We start from the raw sequence: 21,653 nt of genomic DNA on the forward strand, positions 1-21,653 counted from the left end.
ATTGGACCCTCACCTGAGCAAATCCCTGTGCAAGCAAAGTCCAGTGATGACTCAGTCTGAACACTTGTTATGACCACTCAGACCTTCAAACCTGCCCACGGCTGGTCTAAACTGGCCTTGTCTCTTCTTCTGTGCAATTCCTCGGACATTCGCAAAAAATATCCACCTTCGCCTTAAATATTTCCACGTGGGCTTCATTGGCTTGTTCGATGCTCAGGCCAAGAAAGCATCAAGCTAACAATTTAGGAACCTCAGGAGAAATGCATTATAAAGACAAGGCCTATTGAAATATTAAAGTGGATTGGGATTTCTTCACTCCCTGCAGGAAATCAATTGTAAGAAATTTGGTAACAGCAAGCACTCTTACCGAAAATGCATTGACTTTTGCTCTCTTCATTTCTCTCGCCAAAAACAAGCCCGAACATCGGTTAAGTATCCTTATCTTTACTGAGTGACCTACTGAGTTTCTCCAGAATTGTATTTTTATTACATTCACAGCGTCTGCAAACTTTCGTGTTTCACCTCAATAAAAGCGCAGATGGAGAGAGAAAAGAGGCAGAAGAAATAACGAGTGAAACACGAGAGTCTGCAGATGCTGTGATTGAAGTAAAAAAACACCCGAAATGCTGGAGGAACTCAGCTGGTCTCACAGCGTCCAGAGGAGGTAAAGATATATTACCGATGTTTCGGGCCTGAGCCCTTCAAGGAATTGACAAAGAATAAGCCAAAAAAAAAACCTAGGAGATGTCAGAATACAGACAGTGCTGCTGGGGGAGGAGTCCAGACCAACAAAAGGTGTTTGTTAAAGAAATAATGAGCAGGATGATCCAGGTTTTAAAAATGGAACATTTCCGAGCATGTGGAGAAGGACCTTGAGGAGAGGGCATGAGACGCACTTAGAAAGGAGGGCAGAGAGGAGAGAAGATCATATCAGAGGAGGAGCAGGACTTCTGCCTGCTCACTTGGATGGGAACTTGTATATTCAAATCTAAATCTAAAAATGGTTCCAGTTGTATTTGAAGTAAAACCTGAAAGTCTGCACAGCCGTGGTTGAAGTCATAGGTACAGCTCAGGCTTCAACTCCATTATTCCCTCAGTCCTGGTCAACAAGCTCCAAACAGTCTGCAACTGGATCCTTGACTTCCCCATCGGAAAACCAGTCAGCTCGGGCGCACCTCAAGGATGTGTGATTAGCCCCCTGCTCTACTACACCCAGAACGTGTTCCTGACAATGAATTCTGATAGAGGTGGACTCGCTCTCCACAGGAAATGGGAAGAGCAGAAAGTCTGCAGATACCATGGTTGAAATAAAAACACAAAGTGCCGCAGAAATTCAGCAGGTGAACGTGTAGCAAAGATACAGAACCACTTGAGTCCTTGTAGGAGGACAAATTCCGGCGCCCACCTACAGTTGCTCAGACAGTACTTAGATGAAGGGCTGAACCCCGAAACGCCAGCTGAGTTTCTCCAGCGTTGCGTTTTTACTTCTAGCGGAGGGTTGCGCTGCCCTTCTCCATGGGACGTGGTTGGAAACGTCCTGCCCCCGACTTGCTGAGTGGGACGGGGTGTGGAAAGGCGGAACTGCCGCTGCCTGGCTCCTGTTGCAGGAAGCGGCGCGGCCCACAGGTCCCGATGCCGGAACGGCAGCCTTCCGTAAGCAGGGTGAGACGGGGAGGTGTCCCAGGACGGGGGAAGAGGAGTCAGTGGAGCCATAACGCGGGGAAAGGAGGGGGGGGGGGGTAAATGGGGCCGTAACGCAGGGTGATGAGGGGGTTTGCTCATAGGGCCTAAACGTGGGGGGCACAACCTCCCCCGGCCCCCAGGATGCAGGGACAGTGCAGAGTCATCACTAAGGGGCATTTTGTGTGTTTGAGCAGCGGGACCCCACGCCTGCCCGGAGACGAGTCACCATGAGCCTGCCCGCTGTCCTGGTCCTGGCCGGATCCCTGGGTGTGTGGACGGGCAGCCCGCCAGCCTCGGTACGTATCTGCCCCTCGCTGAGCCAGGTGTGCTCACTGCGGGACGACCTGCTCCCCACTAACTTGGCTGCCACTCTCTTTCAACGGTGCCAGGCGTGCCAAGCCCTCCGTCACTTTGTGTTGAGTTCAGTGAAAACAACACTGGAGGAACTCAGCAGTTCAATCAGAAACCTTAATGAAGCCAGGGTGCATGACCAATGTTTGGGTATGGGCCCTTCATCAAGATCTGAGCAAAATGTAGACAGGCGCCCAACTCAACAGGTCAGCAGGACGGTACGGTTGGGGTAGCGGTTAGCGCCAGCGATCAGGACCGGGGTTTGAATCTGGTGCTGTCTGTCGGATTTTTCAGGTTTATTGTCAGAGTACATACATGATATCACATACAACCCTGCAGGCCAGGGACTTATCACTTATCAGTAGTACAAAAAAAACTCTAAACAAGGTACACATGTAAAAAAAACTGTAAACTGACTACAATACAGAGAGAATTTTTTTTAAAAAATCAATGAAATGCACAAGTCAGAGTCCTTAAATGAGTCCCTGACTGAGTTTGTTGTTGAGGAGTCTGATGGTGGAGGGAGAGCAGCTGTTCTTGAACCTGGTGGTGCGAGTCTTGTGGCACCTACACCTCTTTGCTGATGGTAACAGTGTGCTGGGTGGTGAGGGTCTTTGATGATTGCTGCTGCTCTCTGATGGCAGCATTTTCTATAAATGTACTCAATAGTGGGGAGGGTTTTGCCTGTGATGTCCTGGGCTGTTCTTTCCTTTTGGAGGGCTTTACACTCCGCGTTACACCGATGGTGTCCCCATATCAGACCATGATGCAGCTGGTCAGCACACTTTCTACCACACCTCTGTAGAAAATTGCTAGGGTTTCTGATGTCACACCAAACCTCTGCAAACTCCTGAGGAAGTAGAGGTGCTGTCATGCTTTCTTCACAATGCCGTTAGTGTGTTGGGTCCAATAAAAATCCTCCGAGATAGTGACTCCCAGAACTTAAAATTTGTACATTCTCCCCGTGTCCATGTGGGTTTCTGCTGGGTGCTCCAGTTTCCTCCCACCCTTCAAAAAGGACCAGGGATGTAGGTCCACTGGGTGTAAGATATGTAACCAATCTTCAGGCTTAAACCCTTCATCATGAGCAAAATAAAGGCTGGCACCCGAGTTTGGTATCTTTACTGTTTGATCTGCTGAGTATCTCCACCATTGAGTTTTTACTTCACCAAGAGTGTTTTACTACTGAGTATAGTCAGTGGTGGGATTTAACAATGGGACCAGCCCAACATCCATGACTTAGTGTTGTGAGTGGAGGAGGAACCATAACTTTGTTGATTCCTTTGCTTGAACACTAGTCAGGTTGTGACTGGGGCACAGAGCCAGGACTGCACCCCTAAGTCTTAACATGGAAAGCAGAGAGGAATAGCGGATGGGAAATATTCTGCCTGGAGGTCAGTCACAGTGGAGTTCCACGGGGATCTGCTCTGGGATCCCTGCTGTCTTGGGTAAACTTATACCTCTCATTTTGTTCGTTTTAGATTGGTCACAGAGTTTGAGCTACCGAAAGAAAATAGAGACACACACCGAGAGCAGTTCAGTTTATACAAGACTTTATTACTAAATCTAAAGCTGAATTCACACTACAATATGCAAGCCCTTCCCAATTATACTTATCAACACCTGAACTGCTCCCAACTGCTGAAGCGAGGCAATGACTGCACACTTGTAGTAGGTTGTCAGGGCGCCGGTAGCAGCTTCTCCACCTCCTTCGACCGGGATGTTAACTGGACTCTTGAAGTTCTTCTTGCTGAAAGATGTTGCCACCACTTGGAGAGTCTCAAACTTCAGCAGTGGGACCATGGCTTATAGTACCCAAAAGTTGTTTACTTCAGATCTTATCTCCTTGAACTTGATTTAATTATCTTCAAGGTCTCCTGACAGTCTGCGACCAACAAAAGACAACTGCATCTCTGGGCCTCATGGTGGAAGTTGGATAATGTCTACTGATTCATATGCACATCCCTGGGCCCCATATATAGTGGTAAATTTAGATAATGTCTTCTGATTCAACTGCATCCTGGGCCCCATGGTGGAATTTAGGTGTGTCTACTAATTCATATGCAACAAACAGGTTCTCAGCCTTGCAGAAGCAAAGGATGCAAAAGCAAGAAACACGGTTTAAATCTTCCATCACACCTGCTCTTTGTGATTTTTATAAAATGACCCAGAAAATGTTGTAGAGGGATGGGTCAGTAAGTTTGCAGATGATAGAAAGGTTAGAGATGTGGTGGATAGTTGTCGAAGGTTAAAACTTGATGCAGAGTTGGGCAGAAATGTGGCAATTCAGATATGTGTGAGGTGACACATTTTGGAAGGTCGTACTTGAAAAGTACATGGATAATGGTAGGATACGTAACAGTGTGAAAGAATAGAAGGACCTTGGGGTCCAAATCCATAGAGATCTCAAGGTTGCCACACAAGTTGATAGAATAATTAAGAAGGCCTATGGGATGCTGGGCTTCATTAATTAGGGGATTGAGTTCAGGAGTCGATAGGTGATGTTATAAATCTCTGGTGAGACCACACTTGGAGTATTGTGTTCAGTTCATTATAGGAAGGATGTGGAAACTATGGAGTGGTTGCAGAGATTTACCAGGATGTTGCCAGGATTGAAAAGTGCATCTTATAAACAGACCTCGGACTTTTCTCTTTGGAGTGAAGAAGGATGAGAGGTAACTTAATAGAGGTCTTCATGATTATGAGAGGCCTAGATAAGGTAGGTAGACAGCCAGCACTTGTTTCCCAGGGAGGGAGCAGCAAACACCAGAGAACATGTGTACAAAGTGAAGGGAGAGAAGTTTAGGGGAGGCATCAAAGGTAAGTTATTTTTTTCTGCAGAGTTATGGGTGCCTGGAATGCCTTGCCAGGGATAGTGGTGGAGGCTGGAACATTAGGGGAATTTAACAGACAGACACATGAATGAAAGAAAAATAGAGGGTTACAAGGTAGGGAGGGTTTAGTTTGTTTTGGGTCACACACGTCATGGGCTGAAGGGCCCGTACTGTGCTGTTATGTTTTAATGTTTGTATGTTAGTTCAATGTTAAACAAAATACCAACGGATTGAATTATGTCACCTGTACCAAAATGCAATATAAAGTCTTTGTGTGTAAACCAGCCAAATCAAATGGTATAGCAGGCTGTTTGATCATAAATGAAGGTGCAGTGTGTAGTGTTACAGTAAGTCCACTAGAGAAAAGTGCAGTTAAACAGCGCAAGGCATCATCTGTTACCAGTGAGAGGTCCATTTAAAAGTCTGATAACAGCAAGAATGAAATTGTCCTTCAGTCTGGTGGTTTGCAGCCTCGCATATCTTCCCGCGGGAAGGGGAATAGGTCCTTCACTGTGTTGGCAGCTTTCTCTATACAGTAGAAGGTGGAGTTGAAGGGATGGGGGTGAGCTGGTTTATATGATGGTCTGGGCTGCTCTCACAATAAGATTCCAGCTGTCGTAGGGCAGTTCAGCCAACTACATGAACTGCTGGAGTAACTCCGAGGGCCAGGAACATCTGTAGAGAGAAACAGTCACTCAGTGTTTTGGGCCAGGACACTATCCAGAGAGGAGACGTTGACTGACTGTGTCTCCCCATGAATGCTGCCTGACCTGCTGAGCTCCCTCCAGCACTTCATTGTTTGCTCGAGATTCCAACATCCACCGTTCTTGTTTCTCAACTGTCACAGGAAACACAAAAGTGCAGACACTGTGATTGTAGAAAAAGTGCTAGAGAAACTCAGCCGGTCTCACAGCATCCAGAGGAGGTAAAGATAAATAATCGATGTTTTGGACCTGAACCTTTTTTCAAGATCTGAGTAAAAAGCAGGCAGGTCCTAAATTAAAAAGCTAGGGAGAGGGAAAGAAAGGCCGGGGGAGGAGCACAGAGCTACAGGTAAAAGGCAATAATTGGACATGGATAGGGCAGGAGAGGAAAGGTGAGAAATGATTGGGAGAGGGGTGTGTTTTTGACTGTGAAAGCAGAGCTGGGGGAAAAGGAATCACAGGAAAAAGGAAGAGGTGGGAGAGAGAAAGACAGAGGAAAGGAAACATGGGAGTAGATGGGGGAGGGGGCTATTGGAACCAGAGAAGTTGATGTTACTGCTATCCAGTTGGAGGGTGCTCAGACGGAATATACACATCCCTCAATCTGATTATGTCAAGATGTTGTACAGCACAGAGCAGGCCCTCAGTCCAACTCGTCCCTGTTAACCAAATTGGCATTCTGGGCTAGTCCCATTGGCCTGCATTGAGTTTATATCTTTAAACCTTTATATCTTTAAAGTTGTCAAGAAACACTCTCTCAGCCACATACCAAAAAATCCAGAGATCTTTCTTCTAAGTAATATAAGAAGTAAAGAACTTGGCCTCAAACTGGATGAAGCACAAAAAAAGATTTATTATGATAGCCTTAGCTGTAGCAAAAAAATGTATAATGTCAACCTGGAAATCAGAAGAGAGCCTGAGAGTACAGCAATGGTACATAAATGTATTCCACTGGAAAAAATAACATAATTTAAGAAATAACATCACAGTATTCGAACAAATTTGGGAACTGTACATGGAACACAACAGAGAGGGCCTATCGCGGACCTCCACCCCCTAAAATGATAGAATGAGAAGAAGACGAAATGAACTGACCCAGTGTGTAAAAGTAGATGACACAATTTTCTTGTTTATTTTCATTGTGTGATGACATTGTTTAATGGGTTTATTGTATATGTTGAATGTTTAGGGGGTGGCAAGGAGGGAGGGGGGAAAAAGGGGAGAAAATGACACTGAGTATATTCAAGAGGGAAATGTTTGTGTATATTTTGGTTAATATGGTTCATAGTGTGAAAAATTTTAAAAAAGGACTATCTCATAATAAAGTGGTATTTTGTTGATTGCAAATTATCCACCCTACCTAAGTTTATTATAGTTTTACCTGCTGAACGTAAATATGGGTTGACTTGCTATTTCTTGGGCATGAAAAATAATTCAGTTCACCATTACAACACTGACTGTCACTCATCTGAGACCACATGAGGCTGTGGAAAGTGTTGGAGAAATGCATGTTCCACCTTCTCTTCCTATCTAATCCTTTCCTTTCCCTTCCCCAGATCCCACCAGTTGTTCCCAGTGGATGCTGTTTGGAACACCTGGATGAATTCGGCTTTTGTCCACGAAGTAGCTTTTGTCGTCCAGGTACATTTTCAAAATGGTGAAACGTGGGACATCACCCAGCAAGGAGAGTAACATCAAATGTAGGAATGAAACAAGGACGTCTGCAGGCGCTAAGATTGTAGTAAACACACACAAATGGTGTAGGAACTCAGCGGTCTCACAGCATCCACAGGAGACTAAGATATGTTTCGGAGCTGAGCCCTTCTTCAAGGAATGAGCAGATATATGCCACATTACTCAAACTGATGACATCAAGGTGTTGTACAGCACAGAACAGCTCTCTGCTTATTCCTTGAAGAAGGGCTCAGACCCGAAACATTGGCATTATATCTTTGTCTCCTATGGACACTAAAAGACCGGCTGAGTTCCTCCAGAATTTCGGTGTGTTTTTACTATTGTCAATGTCTTCTTCTTTGACTTGGCTTCGCGGACGAAGATTTATGAAGGGGTAATGTCCACGTCAGCTGCAGGCTCGTTTGTGGCTGACAAATCCGATGCGGGACAGGCAGACACGGTTGCAGTGGTTGCAAGGGAAAATTGGTTGGTTGGAGTTGGGTGTTGGGATTTTCCTCCTTTGTCTTTTGTCAGTGAGGTGGGCTCTGCGGTCTTCTTCAAAGGAGGTTGCTGCCCGCCGAACTGTGAGGCGCCAAGATGCACGGTTTGAGGCGATATCAGCCCACTGGCGGTGGTCAATGTGGCAGGCACCAAGAGATTTCTTTAGGCAGTCCTTGTACCTCTTTGGTGCACCTCTGTCTTGGTGGCCAGTGGAGAGCTTGCCATAGAACATGATCTTGGGAAGGCGATGGTCCTCCATTCTGGAGACGTGACCTACCCAGCGCAATTGGATCTTCAGCAGCGTGGATTCGATGCTGTCGGCCTCTGCCATCTCGAGTGCTTCGATGTTGGAGATGAAGTCGCTCCAATGAATGTTGTGGATGGAGTGGAGACAACGCTGGTGGAAGCGTTCAATGTAAGCAGGGAATATCTGGAGAGAGAATCAGAGTTAATATTTTGGGTAGATTACCTTTCATCAGAACCATAAAGATTCCTGTAGTCCTGATTAAAAGTGGAGAGAACCCATTCATAAGAACAGAGCACTCTGTTCCCCATCGCCATTCCCTTACTGCAGGTGTTAAAGCAACACGACTGGCCATTTGGTCCTTTAGTCTGGTTCTACCTCAAAGTTCAGCAGGTCAGTGTACTTTATGGGCATAGCGGTGAGACAATGCTGTTACAGCTGTAGCAAACGAGTACAGGGTTTGAATCCTACGCTGTTGGTAAGGAGTTTGTACGTTCTCCCTTTGTCTGCGTGAGTTTTCCCTGGGGCCTCCAGTTTCCTCCCACTCTTCAAAGTGTACTGGGGGTTGTGGGTCAATTGGATGTAATTGATGGCACAGTCTCATGGGTCGAAAGGCCTGTTACCATGCTGTACCAAGTTCGGGCACCTGCCTACATTTTGCCCATACCTTGATGAAGAGCTCAAGCCCAAAATAATTGGTTCTGTATCTTTACCTTTGCTATATAAAGAACACTGTTTGACTTGCTGAGTTTCTCCAGCATCAGGTTGTTACTTCAACCGCGGTGTCTCAGACTTTTGTGTTTTACTTCAACCAATTAGTTAGTTCAGGTTTTCTGAGTCCTTGGGTTGTAGATATCTGACTGGATGCCAGAGTGTGCAGGGCCGTGGACTATAGAAGTTAAGATTTGCAGGTATGGGAGGAGGCAGAGAGACAGAGGTGGTAGGGGGGGGACGGGGGGACAGAATATTACAATGCCATGTTAATGCATATTGGATAAAATGCTGTTCCTTTATCTGTTGCAGACTGCTACAGGCACTGGTTTAAGAATGGAAGCACAACTTGCATTAGGTGTGTTAATGGGACCTCAGCGCATCCATCAACCAATCAGACTGGGTGCATTAAATGTGAGTGACCAAACGCTTTGTGTCACTCAGTTTTTGTAGCTCGCCACTCGCATTAACTATCTGAGACTTTCATGTAACTAAACAATAGTTATTTACTTGTGTAGTTGAAATACTTGTCCTGCATGTGTATTGTTTGTCTATATGTGTGTTATGTCTGGTTGTGTGTCTGCATGTTTTGCACCGAGGACCAGAGAAGACTGTTTCATCAGGTTGTACTTGTATGGTCAGAAGACAATAAACGTGACCCCACCCCACAATCTGGCATGATCCAGTTCCACATTTGTGTTTTGGCTGGGATGAGATAACTTTTTAAGAAGCAATGTTTGTGCAGTCCGCTGGTGGGTTGCCCTTGTACTAAACCTTCCAGGAGAATGGTGGCATCGCCTACACTGTGTTGACTTTACTGCCAACTAAGAGATGATATTTTTAATTTAGACATACAGCTCAGTAACAGGTCCTTCCGGCTCATTAGGCTGTGCTGCTCCAATGCCCCCATTTGACCTTTTAACCCCATATGTCTTTGGGAGGAAACTGGAGCCCCCGGAATGGTAGAATGTATAAGCTCCTTGAAGACAGTGGCGGATTTGATCCCGGGTACTCCCCTAACCATGCTGTCCCGTGTTCTTGATGAAGTAGACGCGGTTGTCTGCAGGGTGCCCTGCCTCGCGACATCCCACCCATTCCACCTACATTCACTTAACCATATCTCCATGTTCCTTTACTTCTCTCCTCCCTCTCGTTGTTTGAGCTTCCTCTCTGATCCTTAATTGAATTATGTTTATTTCAGGTTTTAGGCTGGATGTCGTTCCGACACGCTGCTTTTTAAGAGCAGTGCAAGAGAGTTAGAAACTCTGCAGCTTTTAAGCAAGTTTGCTTTACCGTGACTTCAGTGTTCAGGTATCTTCTGCTCTATGGGAATTTCACACTCATTAGCTTTCCTCTTACAGTGCATTCCAGCAGTGAAAGTAGAACTGCAAATGGCACCACTCTGGGCCCAACCATCCTTAAAATTGGTAAGAGAACAACGTTGAGACTCCATGCAGCTTGCCAGCTGTTGCTAAAGAAACAGTGTCATTTACACTTAAACATAAAGTTGCTTATTTTCTTTTTCTCTTTTGTCTCTGTGTAAGGAGGACCAGGAATCGCTGCCTCTGTGTGCCTGGGAACACTAGTCACTGGCTCTCTCTTCATTCTGTGCGTGGCCGCTTTTTTTTATCTCAAGCGGTCAAACAAACTCGAGGATTTGTTTTGTCAACAAGGCAAAGGTGACTTGCTGCCTTATGTTCCTTTATGTTTGTTGAATGTGTTGTTGAGGCAAATACAATTGGGGTGACTTTAATCTGAATCTTGTATTCCATTTCATTTTCCCTCCTAGGGTTTCTTCCCCCATTTCTGTCCCTCCTTCCTCTGGTATTTGGGTAAAGAGGTGGCTACTCGATGTTATGTCCACCTTGCTGTGTAACATCCTTTATCCAGTGGATCATTCCCCACTTGCTTGTGCCGGACAGGGTCCAATTGGCTTTAGTCTTTGGCCTTGATCTTGTTGAGAACCTTCTATTTTAAATGGTGCCCAGTGAAAAAAACAAAAACTACAAATACTGGAATGATGAGCAGGTAAAGAACTGCTGGAGGAATTCAGCAGGTCAGACAGCATCTGTGGGTAGGAATGGTCAGTCATCGTTTTGGATCTGAACCCTTTATCAAGACAAGAAGGAAGGGGGTGAATTATAAAGGGGGAAAGAAGCTTGGGTTGGGCCCAGAAGTGAAGAGTTTAGGACGGAAGGTGGGAGAAGTGGAGAGCGTCAAACAGTATAAAAGTGGGCCCTTTGGTTCCATTACCCATGCCACCAAAATGTCCCACCTACACTAGTCCCACCTGCCCACACTTGGTCCCTATCCCTCTAAACCCATCCTATCTATGAATTTTTTTGTTGAAAGTTGCAATAGTACCTGCCTCACCCACCTCCTGTGACAGGCTGTTCCATACACTACCCTCTTATTTTAAACTAAAAGTAACTCCTTTGGTTCCTTGTTAAATCTCCCCCCACCCCCAAACCCATCCCCTTACACCCATATCCTTTGGTTATCAATGTCCCCTTCTCTGGGCAAAAGACTGCGTTCATCCATTCTATTGGTCTGATAGTTGTGTGAGATCACAACTTCATAACTTCTGTGAGATCACCCCCTCATCCTCCTGTGCTTCAAGGAATAAAGCCCCAGCCTGCTCCACCTCTCCCTGTAGCTCAGTTCTGGCAGCAACCTCTTAAATCTTCTCTGCACCCTTATTAAATTCGATCCATATTGCCAGTAGGGGTTGGGTATGTCTCTTATGTGAGATTAAAATTTGTTTGATTAGAAATTTATTGGCATGGCCTTCCAGTGATTTGTATGGGCACTCTCAGTCCTGACATCTGGCTGTCTAGGTCTGTCGTCCATGTGATGACGCCATTCCCTGTCTCCCACACCCCTGTTTGGAAGTTTGCTGGGGTATTTGCCTCGTCAGCCTTATCCTGGCCACAGCAAAGGTGCAGAACCCTTCACCAGAAGATGAAGGTCATTTGGGTGTAATTGGGTGGCGTGGGCTCATGGGCCAAAAGGTCCTGTTACTGTGCTGTATGTCTACATTTTTTTTAAATTTAGAAACATGACCTCGGGATCAAGACGTTGTGGCAGCTTTTGCTCAAAATTCCTGGTTCATTTGGTGCAGCCATTAGCCAGTGGTTCCAAGGCAATTAGCCAAGATTCCGTGACACAAATGTTGGTGGAATTTGGATGCAGAATTTCTGAATATATGGTCAAATATCTTCATGACTGTTCCTGGATGCTAATCCAACTTTTGACTATTTTCACACAATCTCTGAGAAGACCAATCATTCATTTGTCTCAATTGATGGGGAGAATAACATCTTTCTGCGCCGTAAAGAGATGTAGATTTTAATGCTTTAACTTGGTATTAGCCTGAGATTAAATGTTAGATGATGTTTGTAGTTTGTACACAGCATTAAAATGTTGCTTGGAAAAACAAAACTTAATTTTGTTTTAAAGAAGAACATTGGATGAAAGAATGAGAAATTACCATTCATTATTTGGCTGTAAAGTGCATCAATCTCTTACCACCTGGGAATGGGATTAAGATAGTGTTTTTGGCAAGTATTTCAAAGCTCTAAACTTCTAAAAGTTGCTTAACTTCATAAATTCCATTTATAACTTTTAAGAATTAGATTTTATTTTAAAAAGAGATTCCATCACGGAAGATCTTGTTTGATGATTAGTGTTTAGATGTGATGTCCTATCGAGTAACAAAGGTTCTCCCACCATTTTATTCCCACTTTGACTTCATCTCCTACATCTTGGAGCTGTTGCTAACTCAGTTCTCTGGTCAAAGATGTGCACTGTATCGGTAGAGGGAAATATTCGACCAGATTTGTCCTACAATCATCCCACGACATGGGGAAGGATCATTGCTGAATTTTGAGATTCCAGCTGAATAGGGGTCCACGAAGTGTCCTTGGGGAAAGTTGATGTGGCACCATTTTTAGATGAATCCGTATATCAAATTTTAAACGGGAGAGAAATTGAAAGGGGTAAGTAACTGAAATGATTACACTGGTTCACAGGAGGAAGCTATGGATCCTCTTGTGCCCAACTTGGCTCTTTGATCGGGTAAACTAATCCCGTTTCTCTGTCCTTACCACAGCACCACCATTTTTCCTCCAAGTATTTATCCATTTCTCCAAGTGTTCCTATTGAATCTGATCCCTTTGCACTCTCACAAATTTGGTGTGATGTGGATTCGACCACCGCCAGTGGGCTGATAACGCCTCAAACCGTGCATCTTGGCGCCTCACAGTTTGGCGGGCAGCAGCCTCCTTTGAAGAAGACCGCAGAGCCCACCTCACTGACAAAAGGCAAAGGAGGAAAAACCCAACACCCAACCCCAACCAACCAATTTTCCCTTGCAACCGCTGCAATCGTGTCTGCCTGTCCCGCATCGGACTGGTCAGCCACAAACGAGCCTGCAGCTGACGTGGACTTTTTACCCCCTCCATAAATCTTCGTCCGCGAAGCCAAGCCAAAGAAGAGAAATCTGTCCGCTCAATAAGGGAATTTTTATAATCCTATCTATTCACCATTTTAAGCACCATTATCAAATCATCCTCAATCTTCGCTGTATCGAGAAGTAGATTTTCCATCCTCTTTGTGTAGATGAAGCCCTTTGTGGATGATACCGAATGGAAAGGTTTCCTCCACTCCCTCGCCATAGACCTTAAGGTATCGGATGAACGGTGCTGATTACACCATTGTGTCCTCACACTTATCCAAGGGTGTTAATTAACCTCAACCAGGGCACTGTTCTATTAAAACAACTTTGGTTGAGTGTTTTTATCCTTGGTAAAAGTGTGTACAGCTGTGTAATTGACAGTGTTCACCAAATGGAAGAAGGGTCTTTCTAACTAATACTTGTTCATTTTCAGGTTCAATACTACAGCCTTCTGAAGTGGTAAGTACCATCTGCATTTCTTCCACATGGACTTGGGATTCTTCATTGGAGTGAACCATGTAAATGCAATTTATTGGACTTGGATGTAACCTAACCTGGAGGGTTTTTTAACGTTCAATTTCACCTGTTGTCTGTCTCCAGCAATGCTGCTAATCATCTGAACAGCTTGGTTACTAAATGACCATCTGTTAGATGTGTGGTCAGTAACGCTTGTAGGATCAGAATTTATTGTCATGAACAATCACGAAATTCATTGTTTTGTGGCAGCTTCACAGTGCAAACATTCATATAAACCACCTTACAACAAGAAATAAAAACAAGAAAAAGTCACAAAGTGAGGCAGTGTCTGTGTTCATTGATCATTCAGGAGTCTGTTGGCAGAGGGCAAGAAGCTGTCCTTGTGCTGCTGAGGGCTCGTCTTCAGGCTCCTTTACCTTTTTCCCCATGGTAGCAGAGTGAAGGAAGCATAACCTGGGTGGTGGGTGTCCTTGAGGGTAGAGGATGCTTTCTTAACTCACCACTTTTTGCAGATGTCCTTAATGGAGTGAAATCTGGTATCTGGGATGTTGCAGGCTGTTAACAGCTCACAAAGAATAGCCGCTGGCAAGCCTTCTTTGTGATTGCATCAGTGTGAGGGCTCCAGGACAGGTCCTCGGAGATGTTGACATCCAGAAATTTAAAGTTCTCAACCCTCTCCACTACTGAGCCCTCAGTGAGGACTGGGTCGTGTTCTCCTGACTTCCTCCTGGAGTCTACAAACATCTTGATTTTGCTAACATTGAATACAAGGTTGAGTTGGTGAGATACCAGTCAACGAGCTGATCTCTCTCCCTCCTGTACATTTCCTCCTTGCTGTTGGTGATTCTGCCGACAACCGTGATGTCATCGACAAACCTGTAGACAGCATTGGAATTGTTCCTGGCTGGCCCCACAGTCATGGGTGTTGAGAGAGTAGAGAAATGGGCCATGTACGCATCCTTGAGGTGCGTCTGTGTTGATCATCAGTGAGGAGAAGATATCTTTACAGATGTGTACTGACTGTGGTTGGAGCTGTAGCAGCTGAAGTTGTTGTGAAGACTTTGCTCTGCATAATGGAAGACTGGGAGATGGGGGAGTTTTGATTTGTGCACTGTTTCTAGAAATTGTGTGCTGTGTAATCTGGCCTGACAGGGTGGTATGTTGTTGCAAGAACAGTGTAGACACTAACATAATTGAGCAAACATGGCAGCTATTCTAGGCACAGCAAGCTCGCGGCGACATTACACTTTAATGGCCAGGTGATCTCATTTGGTTCTGTTGGTTGGGAGGTAAACAGGACAAAAAGCAATAGCTCTGCTGGACATGATGCCATCTTAAACTAATTCCACTCGTCTACACATGGTTTGCATCCCTTTGTCCCTTGCCTGTGTAATCTGTCTAACCCCCTATTAAACGATGCTGCTTCCACTGCCTCCCTGATCATGTGTGCAGTCACCCTCTACCCTCTGTGTAAATATATTAAAGAATTTCCTTAAAACCCTTCTTTTTAAACTCCCACTCCTGTCATCTTGAACTAATGCCCTCTAGTTTTTGATATTTCCATCCTGGGTAAGACTACCGACTGCCTTCCCAATATGTGCCTCCCATAATTTTATAAACAGCCATCAGGTCATTCCTCAGATGCTTCTGAGAAAATAAGTTTGACCAAATATTGTCTATTAGTTTATATAAAAGTGCTGGAGAAACTCAGTAAGTTGAGCAGCTTTTTATACATCTGGATAGATATATAACCAATGTTCCAGACATTAATGAAGTATAAGCAAAAAGCAGGCAGGGTCTGAATATCATGGTAGGGGGATGGGGGAACAGCACAGGCAGGAGATAATGGGTGGATAAAGAAGGGAGGGCACGAGAGAAAAAAGCTGAGAAGTGATGTGGGAGGGTTAGGGTTCACAAATGAGCTCTGTGAATGGAGAGGGAAGGGGATGGAGAGCTGAAGGAAAGAAGATGAATGGGGAAGAGAGGGAGAACGGGGATTGGGCTAGCAGAAACCGTAGGAGTTCATGTCAATGCTGTCCAGTTGGAGAGTGTGCCCAGACTGAATATTCGGTGTTGCTTCTCCAATTTACGGGTGAGTGTCTCGAGTGACAGGAAGACTTTCTCCGTTGTTTGAGACACTGCCGTCGTATCTTCTCAGTTTGACCCTTTAGTTCATTGACTTGTGACCAAATGCACATCTGATTGCTGCAGCAATGTGGCACTACCCTGGCGTTCCTCACTGCATTCCCTATCCCTCTGCATGACTGAGATTTGAACCCTTGATCTGACAGCAGTGGTGCAGACTATTGAATGCTAAACATAAAGCTTAACTTGGCATTCAACTTGATTAGACTTTTATGCTAATTAAACTGAATATAATGGAATTTAGAATTGGATTAGAATCGACTCACTGTATTTGATTTGCCTGACCGTTCCAAGCAATCTTTGTGCAAATGTTCTGTCAGTAATTTGTGTAATCTCCTGTCTCCTTTATAATTTAATGGTACTGTGATTCTGCTGCCATACTATCTGGAACGCTGATGTGTACATTTTCTGATCTTTCCACAGGCAGGAGCGATGAGCAGTTCCACGAGGTCAGGTGATACACTGGGACGTTACGATGGAGAGTATTCCAGACACAAATGTAATTATAAAGATTAGAGGGGTTGTCGATAGAGCACTGTGTTTTTTGTTTGCAATCCATGAATAATCTGGTACGGATTGGGCCTCTCTGATCCAGCATCCTTGGGGTCAAACTGGTCAGGCCAGAGAAAAATCCCCCTCCTCTCCTTACACTTCTTGGGAGAACTGTTCTTTTCGCAGTATCAACATTACTGGATCGTATGAGTGTTCTGGGAATTGTCTGTAAGCCAAGTTTTTGTCAGTCGGAACACTCATCTGAGATTGTAAAAGTTGACCTGCTAGGTTAATTAGCTGCTGGTTAGTAGATTTTAGTTCATTTTAGATCTTGGCTCTCAATAAAATTGAGGGTCTCAATAAGATTAAAAGTGTGCAGAGAAGATTGATAGGATGTTGCCAGGACTTGAGGAAATGAGTTATAGGGAAAAGTTAAACAGGTGAGGACTTTATTCCCTGGAACATAGAAGAATGAGGGGAGATTTGATAGAACTGTTTAAAATTATGAGGGGGACAGAGAGAATAAATGTGGGTAGGCTTTTTCCACTGAGGGTAGTAGATGAGATACAAACCAGAGGACATGGTTAAGGGTGAAAGGGACCATCAGTGGTGGGAGTATGGAACAAGCTGAAGTGGTGAATGCAGGCTCAATTTTGGCCTTTAAGAAAAATGTGGACAGGTACAAGGATGGATGGGTAGGGAGGGCTAAGGACTGGGTGCAGTTCAGTGGAATGAGGCAGAATACGTTGCTAGTGTAGATTCAAGCCTGCCACATCACAGGAGTTGTCAGAGCACAGAATGCCAGACTAGAGAGTTTCCTGCTTGAACTGCACGACGTTGGTCTCTGTGATTAGACTTGAGACCATTGCTTCCGAACAACATTTTTCCACTCTCCCTTCACCACAACAGCCACTTGATAGTCGAGAATACTTCGGCTGCTGTGTGTACAGTGTGGCATCATCATCTTTGGGGTGTTGACTACAGATGGTGCTCTGAGCATCCCCTACTGTGTCCCACAAATTGTGGTCCATGTTGAGGGACCGGTGATGCGAATCTGCTAATCCTGTCTGGTTACGTCCCACGGTCCAGTGTTGCTGGTTCTTTGAGGGACTGTTTCAGGAAACCTCAAGATCTTGGTGATAAACAGGATCTTGTTCAATCCCTCAGTCACCCAAAGGGTCATCTTAATAATTTGCTTCCATTCCATAAGCAAGGTCAAACCAGGTTTTCAGTGCAAGCAATCAGATGACCACGTTCTTCTCTATCTCCAGCAGCATTCTCCAGTAGTGATGCATTTGTATCTTTGTGCATGTTTGATATGCATGTACCAAGATGCCCGGATAGAGGCTGTGAAGATCTATGAGCAGAGTTAGAAGGTGTAGAGCAGTGGTTTTCAACTCACATACCTCCTTAAGTAATCCCTGTGCCATCTGTGCTCTGTGTTTAATGAGGGGATGAGAGTGGGGAAAAATGGTTGAGAACCACTGCTCTAGACCCAGTTGTTACTGAGATATTTTGGTTGAGAAAAATTGTCATTGGCCCATTTCCTTTGGAGTTATGAAACCGTTCACATAACGAATCAATTAGGGACGATTAAAACAGTGGCTTTTCCCCCACTCGGGTTCCACCTTAAGTAATCCCTTATTAATCACAGAGGCCCAAAGTTTGAGAACCACTGGTGTAGAACCTCCTCCAGTTTTTCAATTTCCTTTCCATTATTTGAACCTATAAGTATGTAACTCCTAGCTAAAGATGATAATGCCCTTGCATGTTTTTAACTAAACATTTTCTCTGCAGCACCAAACAGCTGTACTTTTCACTACAGATTAGACTTTTAGAACATTACAGTGCAATACAGGCCCTTCGGCCCATGATGTTGTGCTGACTATATATACCTACTCCACAACAATCCTTCCCTCCCTCACACCCATAACCCTCTATTTTTTTCTTACATACATGTGCCTGAGAGCCTTTAACTATCCCTATTGTACCAGACTCCAGCCCTGGCAATGCATTTCAGAACCCACCACTCTCTGTGTAAACAAAAAAAAACTTATCCCTGACATCTCCCCTAAGCTTTCCACCCCTCACCTTAAAGAGATGTCCTCTGGTATTTGCTATTGTTGCCCCAGGAAAAAAGCTGCTGGCTGTCCACCCTGTCTATTTAATGCACTGCCTGTTATGGGATCACAGAGAGATGCAGCACAGAACCAGCCCCTTCAATACTAACCATGCATTGATCTCAATTCCACCTTCTCATCAGCTCCCATCCAATGGCACAGGCTGTTCTATATGTTAACTTGCCTGGATAGCACGCTATAGTGTTTTTTTTCACCTTGTCTCAGTACACGTGACGATAAATAAATCACTACTGTGAGTGTAAAAACCCTTGGGCCAACATCACAGCACAGGAAGGTCGTGGTGAAGTGATGGGCCTTGGTCGTGAATGGCATGTTCCAGGGTCCTAGAGGTTGGGGGTTGGGCGGGGGGGTGGGGGGAAGTGCCACTGAGGCTCAGTGCAGCCACCACAGCCTCTGTGGGGGAAGGACCAGAGTCCGGGAAAACCTGCCATCACTGGGCACTGCAGGCACTGTGAGTCTATTCAAAACACAGAGATGCTGGAGGAACTCGGCCGATCTTGCAGCGACCATGTTTCGGCCCTGAACACTTCCTCAAGGAAGGGACTGAGGTACTGGGCCCTGTATGGTTTAATCAAAAACCTTGAATTGTTTGCTTAAGAAATATATGAAAAGAAATATTGATGTCTTTGCATTTAATGTAGGAAGGTGCCAAAAGTGGTAACAGTGGGTTGTACGGCCTAGAAACCGGCCCTGCAGCCCAGTCTGACCCACTGTCACTCCAAGCTGGTCCCATTTGCCCATATCATTCTAAACCCTCTCTATGCACCTGTCTAAATGTTTTTCAAATTTTACCATCATCCTCACCTCTGCCACTTCCTCTAGTAGTTCATTCCACACACCCTCCTCCTCCAGTCCCCTTTAAATCTTTCACCTTAAATCTACATCCTCCAAGACTCCCCTACTCCAGGGGAATGGGGTAGGTGGGGGAAAGACTGTGACCATTCACCTTACCTCTACAAGGTTCCCCTCAGCCTTCTGCACTCCAGGGGGGAAAAAAGTCCTTGTAACTCACATCTTCATGATTCGTTTCTGCACCCTTTCTGAGCTATTGTTTCATACCTTTGTGTTGAGTGGAGAGTCTATTTCTACTGTAAATTCTAATGGGCATTGAAATGTCAGTGATCTGGCAAATGCTACACAAAGCATTTGTGATCCGTGCTGAGCGTGCGTCGGGGTCTGTGTCTGTGCGTCGGGGTCTGTGTCTGTGCGTCGGGGTCTGTGTCTGTGCGTCGGGGTCTGTGTCTGTGCGTCGGGGTCTGTGTCTGCGCGTCGGGGGTCTGTGTCTGCGCGTCGGGGTCTGTGTCTGCGCGTCGGGGGTCTGTGTCTGCGCGTCGGGGGTCTGTGCGCGTCGGGGGTCTGTGTCTGCGCGTCGGGGGTCTGTGTCTGCGCGTCGGGGGTCTGTGTCTGCGCGTCGGGGTCTGTGTCTGCGCGTCGGGGTCTGTGTCTGCGCGTCGGGGTCTGTGTCTGCGCGTCGGGGTCTGTGTCTGCGCGTCGGGGTCTGTGTCTGCGCGTCGGGGGTCTGTGTCTGCGCGTCGGGGGTCTGTGTCTGCGCGTCGGGGGTCTGTGTCTGCGCCTCGGGGGTCTGTGTCTGCGCGTCGGGGGTCTGTGTCTGCGCGTCGGGGGTCTGTGTCTGCGCGTCGGGGGTCTTTGTCTGTGTGCATGTGTGTCTGTATGCACCAATCACCAAGTTGTTGAAATGTAAGCGATTGGCACATTATTCTCTCCCATCCTGATCGGGATGTACATTTTGTGTTTCAGTCCGGAAGGAGAGGTATTCGAGGAGGGAGCGGCTGTCTACCTCTGTGGCCTCTGCAGCCATGATTGATGTTTGAATTCCCTATGATGTTAGTGGTGTGCTCAAGATCCAGATCTGTGGATGGCATTTAAAGGATTTCTGTTGCCCTGCCCTCTTGTCATCCACCTACCAGATTCTCTGATCTATTGATGTCGAGGTGACAAATCCTATGCGGATAATTGGTTAAAAATTAGTGATGTGGCAGGGTTGTGAGCAGGACCCCATCCAGCCTGGATGTGTCATTCACTATTTTAACTGGCTGCCCCAGGCTCTTGTGATTTAACTTGAGGTGCCAGAAGGGACAGCGACTGTATGGCAGAAGGCAGAGCTTCTTCCTCTGAGGGCTCCATGCCTGCTGTTTGCTGTTGGGAGGAGCTGATCTCTCTTCTTTAATGAGATTTATTTTTTTTACTGAAAATGCTGTCATGTTGAAAAGGAAGATTGAAGTACCCCAGGTTTCTTTTCTGCTCAGCTGACATTTTGCAACTCGATTATGGGCAGTTAGTTCCCTGCTCGCGCCTTGGAAGGACATTGCTGCAGTCACAGGACTTTGGGTTTGACCCGGCCGATCGTTTGCTCCCTTGACGTCCACCTGCAGAACGTCACCTTGCTGGTGTCTCCCCAACCAAATGTGGCTTTCATTGAGGGAAGGCAGCTCGAGGCAAGTGGGTGATCCCAGCCTGTGTCATTCATCTCCAAACTCAGCAGGTCGGGCAACAACAGTGAGGAAAAATGGTCGACATTTCATCAAGGCTGAGAGAGTCAGTGTCATGAGGACAAGGTGAGAGGGGTTGGATAAAGGCCAGTAGGGGATGGGTGAACAGGTCAAGGCTGTTGATTGGCCAATGCCAGACTGGTGCCCCCATCTCTCTGGCACTGGCCAATCAACTGGATCATCCTTCACCAACCCCTCCTGGGCTCTGTCCAACCCCTCCTACCCTGTCCTTGCTACACAGACCATCTACTTCTCTGCACTCTCTGCCTTCATGAAGGGATCAGACCTGAAATGTCCCCATCCTCTTCCCTCCAGAATCTCTGGATGTCATTCACCTCCAGGTGGGTGAATGTAAAGGTAAATGAAACAGGGTTCACTTTCTCATCAGTCAGAGAGCAGAGAGGGTTTTACAGAACTTTTGGGTTCATATACGATGTATTAAATACCTGACCGTATTTGATATTTTAAAAGGATTGAAATAAATATTTCTCCACTGTGCTGTGTCTAATTTTGATTGCATTTGAATTTGTCTCTCAATGGTTTTATATTTCTCATGCACTCCTGCACCCATGCAGCACGTGGCATTGAGGTGGAGAACCAGGGTGTTCAACAGTGTTCTCTGAAATGTAAAACCAGGTACAGTGATATAAACTGTCACTTTGGAAGGCACGAAAATTACAAATAAAAATCCGCAGAGGCTGGAAATCTAAAGCAAAGTGCAGAAACCCCT

The 21,653-nt window shown here is 45.7% G+C and overlaps 1 protein-coding gene across 3 annotated transcripts; it reads left to right on the forward strand.

Annotated features, from left to right (window-relative positions):
* The first annotated feature begins 1,441 nt into the window (after window positions 1-1,441).
* c2h1orf159 (chromosome 2 C1orf159 homolog) lies at window positions 1,442-21,431 on the forward strand. 3 transcript variants are annotated; one of them, XM_069918340.1, is made up of 9 exons: window positions 1,444-1,653; window positions 1,878-1,979; window positions 7,129-7,213; window positions 9,015-9,116; window positions 10,064-10,129; window positions 10,247-10,381; window positions 13,592-13,617; window positions 16,204-16,279; window positions 20,172-21,431. In XM_069918340.1, exons 1-9 carry the CDS (start codon window positions 1,516-1,518, stop codon window positions 20,243-20,245), a joined length of 804 nt encoding a protein of 267 aa, XP_069774441.1. In that variant the 5' UTR covers window positions 1,444-1,515; the 3' UTR covers window positions 20,246-21,431. The 3 variants fall into 3 exon arrangements, with proteins under 3 accessions (XP_069774442.1, XP_069774441.1, XP_069774440.1); XM_069918339.1 differs by having other exon boundaries at window positions 1,445-1,662; XM_069918341.1 differs by lacking the exon at window positions 1,878-1,979 and having other exon boundaries at window positions 1,442-1,653.
* Window positions 21,432-21,653: the final 222 nt, after the last annotated feature.

Source organism: Narcine bancroftii, chromosome 2 (assembly GCF_036971445.1).
Source record: "Narcine bancroftii isolate sNarBan1 chromosome 2, sNarBan1.hap1, whole genome shotgun sequence".
NCBI classification, from domain to species: domain Eukaryota; kingdom Metazoa; phylum Chordata; class Chondrichthyes; order Torpediniformes; family Narcinidae; genus Narcine; species Narcine bancroftii.